The 12322-nt window shown below is 32.8% G+C and overlaps 1 protein-coding gene across 2 annotated transcripts in view; it reads right to left on the reverse strand.

Moving 5' to 3' along the window:
* Positions 1–12322, reverse strand: part of LOC105320575 (MAM and LDL-receptor class A domain-containing protein 1) — a 51267-nt gene that overhangs the window by 13347 nt on the left and 25598 nt on the right. For both annotated transcript variants that reach the window (XM_034446666.2, XM_034446648.2), the window contains exons 25-35: positions 11174–11265; positions 9956–10082; positions 9526–9707; positions 6778–6859; positions 6418–6525; positions 5992–6083; positions 5606–5744; positions 3763–3932; positions 3293–3377; positions 1708–1805; positions 270–399 (exon numbers count right to left, since the gene is read on the reverse strand). In XM_034446666.2, coding sequence (XP_034302557.2) covers positions 270–399; positions 1708–1805; positions 3293–3377; positions 3763–3932; positions 5606–5744; positions 5992–6083; positions 6418–6525; positions 6778–6859; positions 9526–9707; positions 9956–10082; positions 11174–11265 — 1305 coding nt within the window. The remainder of the gene's footprint in view (positions 1–269; positions 400–1707; positions 1806–3292; positions 3378–3762; positions 3933–5605; positions 5745–5991; positions 6084–6417; positions 6526–6777; positions 6860–9525; positions 9708–9955; positions 10083–11173; positions 11266–12322) is intronic.

Here is a 12322-nt window from a genome sequence, read left to right on the forward strand (position 1 = left end):
GGGCAAATTCAGGACGAGGTGAAACTTTTTGCAGGTGAAGATGGGTGCAAAAACACGGGCGAAAATGACAAAGTATACAGTTTCCTACAATTTTACCATGAATCTGCTTTGTTTAAAGATCTATTGTATCAAGTACTATCATATATTCATACTGTATGAAGTATTTCAATTTTATACGTTGGACGTAGGTAAGAAATATTTGATGACAATTGGCCATTGACAGTGCAATATTTGGCTTCGGAGCGGCTGATGAAAGACGCGTAATTTACCTGCCGGAACTGGAAGCAATCTTTTAAATGTAGCTATGTCACCTTTCCTTCTTCCGGTAGTTTCAATGAAAGCATAAAAGTTTCCTTCAGCTGCCCTTGAGGGACCTGTACCATCTGAAGATGTTGGGTGCTATAAGATAGAGAACGTCATTCTCAATACAAAGTAGTATTCAAAGAATTACAAACGTTACTTTTAATGCTAATAACAATTGAAGTAAACATGAAATAAATATTAAATATGTTGGCCTTTAATTATCCTAAATGTAACCCATATGATCCACCACCAGAGACACACAGTCAGTCACGCATAAGACCCTTCTGACAAAATATATAACTGATGTGCTAAACCATATTGTTCCTTTAGATAATCGAACTAAAATAATGGTAGCTATCACAAGATAATATAATTAGGACAACTTGTATGCAAACATGTTCCTCATTCATTCATTGATACTTCAAAGTACTAACAAATTAACAAAAAAAATATAACAAATTTATCTAAAATATCTTGAAACCGAACGAGAGGCCCATGGGCCACATTGCTCACCTGAGGACATTAGGCATGATAAAATCAGCCTAATGGAGTTATAACACAAGTTTTCTCGACAATGTAGTATTATACATGTAGATCCTGTACAGATAAAATCGATTCCCCCCCCCCCCCCCTTGATATTCTTATGTTGAAAAACCTTTTGCAACAGGATAATTTCAAAGTCATATCACATGTTGAGCATTGCAGTTCTCAAAAAGATCTTACACGATTATTTATACATATGTAAATGCATATGGGATATAATCCTAGATGAAAATCTTAACCCCAAGAATCATCCAAGGGTCAAAGTCTAAACAGCTTAAAAGAATTAGCAATATGTCAAAAGGCTTGCATATAAGTAAAACCATTTATCATAATATTTCATTCTTAGTGAATAATAAAATGTTTTCCTTTGTAAAACTGGATCATCAATATAGCCACATCCTAAAGATCTGGATTAAAACAAATTTGAATCTACATTATCTGAGGTTGCTTCCACTAAATTTACAGATTTTCTAGGCAAATGGTTTTTAAAGGAAGATTTTTAAAGGTTTATCTCTATATTTTTGCCCCCCCCCCCCCCCCCCACACACACACCTCCCCTAACTACCATACCTTAAGATGCTTCCACACAAGATTCAGCTTTGCTGACCAATAAGGTTCTGAGAAAAAGATTCTAAAAGATTTTTCTCAATATATTCCTATGTAAAATTCAACCCCTATTGTGGCCCTGACTATTCCCCGGGGTCATGAATTTCACAACTTTGAATCTACACTTCCTGAGGATGCTTCAACACAAGTTCCATCTTTCATTGCTGATTAGTTTTTAAGAAGATTTACCTAATATATACACTTATAAATAGAGGCAGAAACTTGAAGCAAATTAAAGTACTTCGTTGGTCTTACATCCCTAACATTCCAATCAAAGTCGTCGAATGTCTTATCGTTCTTCAGGAAACAATCTGTTTTAGCTTCAAATGTGCAGCTCGCTGGGAGGGAAACTTCTAAGAAAATAACAAAGGTTTGAAAGTTTTAAAGTTATGACGATCAAATATTAGTCTTAACCATGTATCATACTAGTAGTTCAATGTTTAAAAGATACTGAAAAATGATCATTATGAAGAAAATCGTGTAACATAGAAAAATCATTTGAGCATAATGTTTTTAGATTTCCATTAAATGAGATTAGTGTTATGATCAATGTCATGATTTCTCTTCGAAAAATCGCGAGCCAAATAATCAAATAGCATACATTCCTTTACAAAAAGTTTTTAAGAGTTAACACTATTGTAAATATAAAGTTTATGTCAAATTTGCATATCAATGATATGCAATCTTTAAAATCTTTGTCATTTCTCAAAAAGTGTTAAACAAATTAAAGGGAGAAGAGCTTACAACACTCCCCGCACCTAGGATATTAAATTTAGCCCGACTATCTCGCTACATGTACGTCACAATACGACTTTTACAATATTGGTTTGACTTTTAAATAACGTTTTCAATATCAGAAATTGATTTTGCTCTATGTCACTCTTGTAAACTATTTCAGCAGTAAGCAACCGGATTGTTTATTTATGTATTGATTATAAGATATAACTGATTGAAGTTCAGAAATCCGATAGCGTAAAAATATTTTTCAGTATAAAAATCTATCGATTAACTCAGATATTCTTAGTTACACCACCATTTTGAGATATGCATGCATAGGTTTTATAGCAGGTAAGTTTAATTTTGCAAGAGAGGGAATGAATATAAATGACAAATCAAGTAATTTTTCAAATTTGACTTTTGATTTGGTGAATCATTTAATTCGTTAATTTATAGCGTAAAAACCTTTACCTTGGCATTACACAATCAATCATACTTAATTTTCTCTACATAGAGATATGACAGTTAAATATAAAATACTGTGCCGGATAATTGTGCTAGTGCCAAGGTGGCATTTTTGCACCTGTCTAAGCTGCATGATTCGAAAAATTCAAATACGTCATATGATAGACCATTGCTTAATAAGTTTAAAACCACCGTTACCTTTAAAGAATGATTTCGTACAGAAACATAAGTATATAGTTGCACTGTATAAATATACATGTAAAGTGTTGGTTTGATACATTCAATATTTAATCTTAATGTACATGTACGTATGCATATTACTCCCTAGAAAAGTTACAATGTTCATGTGAACATGTAATTACAATAGTGTTGATATATAAAATATGTGAAAAACTTTTTTTAATAGAAAGAAGACTATTTAAAACTAAACTGATCCTGAACTAAATAATGTACTGTTAGAATATCTCACAATTGTGCAAACGTTCCAGATTGTTTAGATGTAAAACGGTTTTTTTTTCATTTACTGATCTTATACTGACATATCAATTACTAAAAATAAATTACAGTATCTATGTAAAATTTCAATTTTAGAATGATTCTGATTACAAAAAACTAATAATAATCTGATTAATCAATCATCTTATACACTAATGTTTACCCGGGCAAGGAAAATCAAAGAGTTCAATCGTGTCTATGGCGATGTCACTAAGGTAGCCCTTGCCACGAATAGCCTCAATCCTAATCTGTCAAAATGAAATAAAATCTTTCATATACTAACTTCAAAATTTAATCACATTACATAAAAAGTTAGATAAACTGTAATTAGACAGGTTAGATGGTTGATGACATTTGTATATTAATCTCCTAAACACGAAACAATTTGTATGAAGCTATTTGTAAAATTTTAAACTTAAATATTGATATCCCAGGTATGTTCTTTACTACATTATACAATTTCTGGTTAGGAATAATATTTAAGTTTATATTTGGCATAGGTAAATCTGTGGGCTGTGCATTTAGCCTCCTTATGATTCTAAAAATTATACTCATTAACTTGACTTTAATGATTGTATCTTTTCATACAATAAAATTCTTATCATTTTAGGCTTTAATAAAAAATTAACTTACTACAAGATCGTTTGTAGGCGGAATATATACGGCCACTGGGATCCAATGATCATTTTGATTTCCGGAGAGAGACCATACTTTTTGTTCTGAGTTCCGTTCACCTGCGAAGACTCTCAGTGTCCCTATTTCAATGCCATTCATATTGTAGAAAAATCGAAGACATGACGGACCTGTTGAGGGAACAAGGTTATGATAAATGCTTACCAAAACCTAATTATAAGTTATTAACCTACCACATTGTCAGATTTTGAATGTGTAACAAGACGCCTGGGAGTGTCGTTTTAACAATTCATGAAATATTAACTTTTATATGAATACATATATATATATATATATATATAATAAAAGAAAAAAAGCAACACTAACTGCAAAACATAAGCGCTTTCATTGTTAATTTTTAACAATGAAAGCGCTTATGTTTTGCAGTTAGTGTTGCTTTTTTTCTTTTATTATATTTTTACCGGACACTGAGAAAATACTTTTGTGATTTGGATATATATATATATACATAGTAGCCAATGATCGTTCAATAAATCTGAGGGAAAACATTTTCAGACCAATTTAAAAACATTTACATGTATTTCTTTAAAGGAGTGATCGACATGTGATGTATCAGTAGTCAGCATGAGCTGTTTATATGTTATGCCAAAAGTACCGGTACAACATGCATTAAAAAGGATAAACCGCGCTGTTTTGTTGCTTTCCGAAATAGCAAAGACAGAATTAGCTTTACGTTTAGTAGGCAAAGTGTACTGCTGATTGCAATTCTTATGCATGTAATGAAAAACGGAACATGACTTAAATTTTTTGTGGCTGTGAAAACGTTAAAACCCAATTTAAATACATCAAACATTGTTTCTGAATTATAAATCATTAATTAAAAATTTCCGTAAAGCTGTCACTGCATAGTTAACGCTGAATATAACACTACTCGTAAAATCGATCGTCTGCCATATTTTTCTTTGATCGCTGCTGTCCCTATAACCACTGTATATGCCACAGAACTATCGATAACAGTTCTAATTTGCTGTAGTGGTCTTACCTGTGTGGATGTAAATCTTACGTCGCCGTGTTACTCCACCTGTGCTAGGTTTTCGGTCCACACCGCTACCCATAAACCCTTGGCGGGTCTCATAACGAAAACTTTGTGAAGCTGTGGTGCTATCTAGCGAATAACTAGAGTTACACCTATTGCAACTTAACTTCTTAATTTAGCAAAACCTATTAGCGATTTCTTAATACTATCGTTGGTGTCAACAATTGTGACAACTTGTTAAAAGCACCGAAAACCAAAAGTGTTATTCACACTATACACTTGACTAATTTACAAAGACAATTCCCAAAGTACGTGTTTTAAAAGTTACCTGCAGCTACAGCCAATCATAAAACAGAGCTTGTCATCGAGTTTTCCTAATGATATCTGCCAAGGGTTTATGGTGAGCGGATTGGACCGAAAACTCTTGGCTAGCGAGCATCTGTTATTCGCTGCGATGAAAAAATAATTTTTTTCGCACTTTCTCTAAGCAAGGAGATTACTATCATCAAATTTTGAGATCATTTTATACCAACAGAAAGTGCACATAATATAAGAAATACACAAAATCTGAAACCACACAAGGAGTACTACACGTCGGCTATGAGTTTCAGTTGTGCAATCGGGATTAAGGAAATTAAAGGTTTATATATTTGTGGGACGGTGCCTATTAAAGAGTAGTGTTAAGCTTTAACAAAGTTCATGTAGTGCGATGCCTAGTGTGTGCGCAAATTGTTAGGTTTGACGACAGACACAACTGCTGTGGGCTAAAGCCGACCACGACAACGATACATTATAATGTTTATATACCGCTGAGAGAAAGTTGTGACGTTGTGGCGGAGCTGAAAATTGCGTTGTCTCCGGGCTTAAGACCTACTGATGCCTCTATGTATGCGAAAAATCCGTCCAGGGGTTTACTAGGACCTGTGAAAGTGTTGAAAGTGGGCCACTGTTGAATACAAAATTAAAAAAACACCCAATCAGAACGGCTTTGAAAAGTCATCCCTGATCAGAAGTGTTTTAAACAAAGAAATTCATTCATTACAACAATTTAATATGCTACTGACAATTCAACTGTATGTAACAACAGAACATATATGAATACGATAAGTAAATTGCATCTATTCATTATTTTGTAAAAAAAAAAAAATTGCAAATGCAATAAAGTTGCATACAAAATACAGAATAAGACTTACAGCAGCTTTCCTCCAGTCCATGGTGTCTTGGCCGTTGATGTCAGTCAAAAAACAAGGTCCATCATCGAAAGTACAAGACGCCATAAGACCAACTAAAATTTGGAAATTTCTTCAGCAACAGGTAAGATATAAGATAAATGTTACAAATAACAGTTTTAATAAATAATATTATGTGTACACTTTTCTCAATAAATATTTGCTACAGAACCGGCACATGAAAAAGTATAATATGAATGAACAAGTTTCTTTTATTTATGAAAGAAGTTGTATTCTATCAGAAATTTCTTTTTAATCTGTTTTGTTCCCTTCAACTTGTCTTTATAAAAGTTTTTTTTTTCTTGTTGTAAAAAAGAAATTCAAATTAGTTTAAAAAATGTGCTTTCTAGTATATTTCTAGGAACACATTTTAATTTTAATCGTACTTACTTTTCTTTTCGCACCGATTCCCTGTTATATCGGGTGGACATTGACAAAACCCCCCGTTCTGCTTATTTAGACACGTTCCTCCATTCTTACAAGTTATTTGGTCACAAGCTAAAATGTTCAATGTTTTGTTTATTTTACTTTTAAGTATTTTTTATTCAAACAAAAAGTCGAATGAACATTTCATTTATTTCGTCTGGACAGTATGTATCTCAAACTCTTCTAAGGAAATTGCACATTGTATTATAAACAAATCACCAATACATTAAAAAATATATCAATTTCTAGCACTTTTGGTTTTAAAGCCATAGTAGCATATTAACTAGTTACTCAATGATTCGAAAAACTTATAAAATTTCTCACCACATCTTCCATTAGTATACTTAATGTCATCTAAAGCTATATCTCCTGTAAATGATTTTCCTCTAGTTGCTTCAAAAACTATCTGTAACATCAACAGTTCATCAATATTTCACAATCCTTTTTCTACATATTCTTCAAAATAAAAACTGAACTTAATACAAACGTGAAATGATCAAACAGAAAATAAAGCATTAACATGGGGCCACATCGCTCACCTGAGCAACAATGGGCGTTCAAAAGATATTGTGCCATATGGTCCCTCGGTAGAATAACAAAAAAAAAATATTGTAAAGTATTCGAATTGAACACTTATTTTTGCATACACGTAATCTTTGACATTGTACCTTCATGAAATACTATTTTTTACCAGAATAAGAAAATCCTACACAAGATATAAAACCAAACATTTGGTAGGGGTACACTGTTAAGTTGTTAACTTCCAATTCCCTATATTTTCGTTCTGCCCCCCCCCCCCCCTCCTTGACTTTGTAAAGCGATCAAAATATATGAGAACATATAGGTACATGTTTTTCATCAACTACTTACTAGTCATTGTATTAAATAAAAATACAATAGTTATTGTTTTTTATTTAAAAAATCCTACATGTATAGATGTGAAGAAGAAAATTGTACCTCAATGTGCTCAATTCCTCAAATTAAAAACATTCAAAAATTTTATTTGTCTTCTCCATTATAATTAAATGACTGTTATTTACTTCGCATACAAACCTGGATAATTTTCCGCTGTGATATTTTCTTAGGAATAGCGATAATTACTTTATCCCCGCAACAGAAATGTGTCAGAACTATGGAAACTGTTTTAAAGATGTCGTTTTTATTTACTCGTGTCTGAAAAACTATCAAAATTGATGTAGATTTCACATTATTTATTGTATAAAGAGGGGGCCCCAGAGAGTATGTTCAACCAAAATTTCAGCGTCAATCGTAGAATTATAAGCAAGATACAGAGCTCACAGTTCGCCTAGGTTTGAGTCATATTTTGTTCACATGAGTTTATTACATTCAGCTTAAGATTTTTAATTTGGTATTTCCTATTCAGCATTTAAAATGGAAAAAAAGAATGGCCTAAGATTTTCAATTCTTTTATTCACTCAAGACCAGTTCACTGGTATCTGAGGTTCAAAATCAGTTTTAACAAATGTACACAAACACAGTCAAGGATCACATGTACAGTAGGAGTAATAATGACGAAAAAAGGTTAAGTTTTCAATACAATAAGTTGTTAAAGTTGGTTTCTGGAAGAACAGACTTTGAAAATTTTCTTAATAAATATTGACAAATTTTTTACTTTTTTAATCTTTAGTTTTTAAGATCTGTGTACAAACATAGAATTGTGAGCAAATCTCTGTATCTTGCTTATAATTCGAAGCTTAACACTCAAATATGGTTAGCAAATAAAAATTGTAAACAATTAAACACAAGAAACACGCACTATAACAAAGAAAGAACACAATTTATTTTTTCGAACTGACTCATATATATACATGTATATACCTATATATTTCCGTCAGCGATATCAAACTCTATTTAAACTGAATAAGCTCGAGAAAATGCCGAGCATCTCAACAAAACCTATTGCATTAATCTACCATTACGCAAAAGATAATGCCGAATTACCGATAGAATGAATTATATCTCAGTACTTTTTTGATACATCAGATTTTGCCCAATTTGCGCAGGTAAACAGTTAACCGAAGTCTCTGTTTGATTTGATACGTAAAAAGCACGAAATACAGCCGATAGTTCCCAGGTTACAAAGCATAAATAATGAAAACAAAACGAAAATGAGAACAAGCTAACACCAACGTCATGTGTGAAAACTGTCAACGCATTGAAATATTTAGCATCAATTTACTTCACAAAATCGGTACCAATATATTTTGCATGTTTCAAAAATTTCCCTTCATACGCGAACTGTTGCACAAGCAAATTCATTATAGTCAGATCGACCCTTTTTCGTATAATGTCATGGCTGCTTTAAACAAAGAACCTCGTTTTAGAAGTATGGAATACGAGTCTTGGTAAAAATGTGTATGCAAACCCGGGCCGTGGCAAAATAAAAGCCGGGGCAGATCGGTAATCGTCAATTCCAAATACGCATTATTTTGCAGTAATATTTATAGCGAATACAAATATACTGGTCCATCAAATATCCTGAAATTTAGATGAGATTGGCAGATTTATAACTGCAAATCTTTTGTTTTGCCCAGGCCAAGTCTTGCCTACCCATTTTACCGAATGCCGAACCCGAAGCTATTAAACTGATTGAAACACGCCTTTCCTTTGTTATTATTTTCGTAATAACTCAGATTTGAAACAGAATTAGCACTTAATTTTTGCAATTTATATTTTCCTTCCCATAAGGATAATTTATGCTAAACTACGTTGAATTGGACTCAGTAGTTTGTGAGAAGAAGATTTTTAAAAATGCACCCGCCTTTTCTACAGTTTCAAGGTTTTCTCCGATTTGAATACAGATCGGACTTTTATTTCTGCAATTTTTATTCGCCCTCCCATATGGATGCCTTGTGCCAAATTTGGTTGAAATTGGATAAGCGGTTTTAGAGAAGAAGTTCAAAATGTAAAAAGTTTACATACGGACAGACAGAAAGACGGACAGACGGACGACGGACAAAATGTGATTAGAATAGCTCACTTGAGCTTTCAGCTCAGGTGAGCTAAAAACAAAACACTTATCAAGCATACAGAAACACGCTCTACACTCACTGTATCGTTCATGTGGTGATATATATCAAGCGAAGCCATTTTCCAATCTGCATAATAATTGCTATGTTCACCAGATTTAGAAAATATTTCAATCGTATTCATATTTGTTTTTTGTAGTACTCTCAAAGTACCGACAGTTTTACCGTACATAAGGTATGCAAACGTAAGGCAACGGTCTCCACCTGAAAGGACAAATGAAGAATAAATGACAGGTTCGCAGCCTAATTAAACTATTCAGAAATGTTTTTGTTTAGATATTGACCGACCGTTATTTGTTTTTATACATTTTTTCCGCAAAAAAAAAACAGTTTGGCTTATTGATACTGTACTATTTAGGCAAATTACCGAAACGTTTCAAAGAATTTGAAAAACTATTATAGTACATACTTTGGGGTTTTTAAAGGTTCCATTGAATTGTCTAAATACTTACTTTCAAACGTATATTTGTTGACAAACATTGCCTTCTGACCCAAAAGTCTACCAGTAGTTTCAATATAGGCATACTGTGAACCTTGTTTAGCAGAATGTGGACCAGTATATTCGGTTGGAGTTTTCCCCTTTGACAAAATAATACATACATATTAGTGAAAAGAAATCATAGGGTTGACGTACCTGTGTGACGGTACATTTTCACCAGCAGTGTTCAGCTTTAATCACACGAATAACCTTGAGATCATCTCAGTACACATAATAATATGGGTTATCTATATTAATCAAATGCCCTCGCTGATTAATTTTTTGGGAGTTGATTTTAATCAACTCTCCTATGCAGTTACTCAGACAAACCGAAAGTGAAACAGTGTTTGTACCTCAGCATAAATCATTGCTACTGACAAAACTTAGTTCTTGAAAATAATTGATAAATTCGATGTAATGTATGCTAAAGCATTGTTTTTCGAGGAAACTTATTTATAAATACCTTGAAAATAGTCAGATTGTAAATGGTACGAACAATTTAAATATTTTTTGTAGTCGTACGTATTCCTAAGCCAGAGTTCAATATAGTCTCTAGTCTGGTACCCGCCCCCGCCACTGCGTTTTCACCTCGTTTTGGAACGAAGTGAAAACGCAGTGGCGGGGGCGGGTACCCGTTCAACTCGACGCTCGGCTGTCTCCGTAAATCCTTGTCGGAGATTTACGGTGTCAGCCGAGCGTTTGGTCGAACGAGACTAGAGTTCAATATTGCTTGGATCCATACAATTTTCGAGAAATATTTCTATTACTGATACATAGTTTGATTGAATTAATTTTATCTTTAAATATTATTTAACATGATTTATATGGGGGTTTCTCGACATTCTTGTCGAAAAAGTCCAAAAATTCATATTTTAAAAATGTGCGTAATTCAAATTAGAAACTATACATGTACTTGTCATGTAAAATAACATATCATTGATTTTAAAATAAATAAACATCGACAAAATCAACTCCCGTCAGTTCTTCAGTACTTTGATTAAAATAGCTGGCAGTCCAAAGCTCTGGTCACTTACATTCCGCATAAATAAAATATAAATAGAACAAAGTTATATATTGCTGTTTTCAATGTAAAACAAAGGACCGGTTTAAAGATGAAAATTCATACTTCACGGATCCTCTTCATTAGATCTGAACTTGGTTATTATTAAATTGTCATACATTTTATACTAACAGAATTGAGGAGCCAGTCGAAATCGTCCAGATTACTGTTCTCTAGGAAACAATCCTCCCCTTTCTCAAATGTGCAGTTCGCGTGACCAAGTACTGGAATTCAAAACAATCTTTTTAATGGATAACTGGTAAAGTCGTGCTGCGTTTGACACAATACAACTCAAGACATTAAGTAACAAGAAATGTTTGTTAAACACTTATGCCCCTTCCCTTCGAAACATCCACGAGGAAAATGAACGGAAACTGCAAATTACTAGAATTTTACTAAGTCCGAGAGGCATAACTCTGTCAAAAATTGCACGATCGTACCCAAAATCAAACGTGATCTAGATATTATTATAATAAATTTGTATTCCAAATTTCATTTTAATATGTGAAACTTCCGCAAAGAAAATGATTCGGAACTGTTAATAAGTAGAATTTTATAAGTCCAAGGGGCATAACTCGGTCAAAAATTGCTCGATCGTACATTAAATCAAGTTGACCTAGATATTATTATAATAAATCTCTATACTAGATTTCATCTCAATACGTGCAACCTCTGCGAAGAGTATGAACGGAAACCATTGGTGGACCGACCGACCAACCGACCGCCATACCTACAGACAGACGGACAGTAGCAAAGCAATATTCCCTCCCTTCTTCATAGATAAAAGGCATGATAAGAATGGTCATTTATCAAATAATATAATAAATTGTTTTAGATATACATGTATGTAAGAGATAAATGAAGAAAAAATAATTGATTAATAGATAAAATATCACAAAACGGAAATTTCATAAATTTGAATCCAGCTACTAAATTGGAAGAATTTTACAGGAAAGCTGCACGGTAAATATTGGGCTTTAGCTAATAAACAAATCGCTTCACATCTTGGTCATTAAAGACTGCGTTTTTAGGTATATTTACATTGTATACAGTATTGTTATAAATGAACATAGTCCAATTGTTGTAAACTGGATATGATTATTAAAATTTTGAAATGTGACTATACAATACTGTATTAAGATATTTCAATAGTTTTAGTGAAATGGTGATTGAATCTACAACTATAAACTAATCAAACCTTTTGTTTGTATAATTTAAATTAATTACATTGTAAACTGCTTTAAAATTTGTGTATAAAAGATACATAGAAACAAATACAAC

This window comes from Magallana gigas, chromosome 5 (assembly GCF_963853765.1).
Source record: "Magallana gigas chromosome 5, xbMagGiga1.1, whole genome shotgun sequence".
Lineage (NCBI taxonomy): Eukaryota > Metazoa > Mollusca > Bivalvia > Ostreida > Ostreidae > Magallana > Magallana gigas.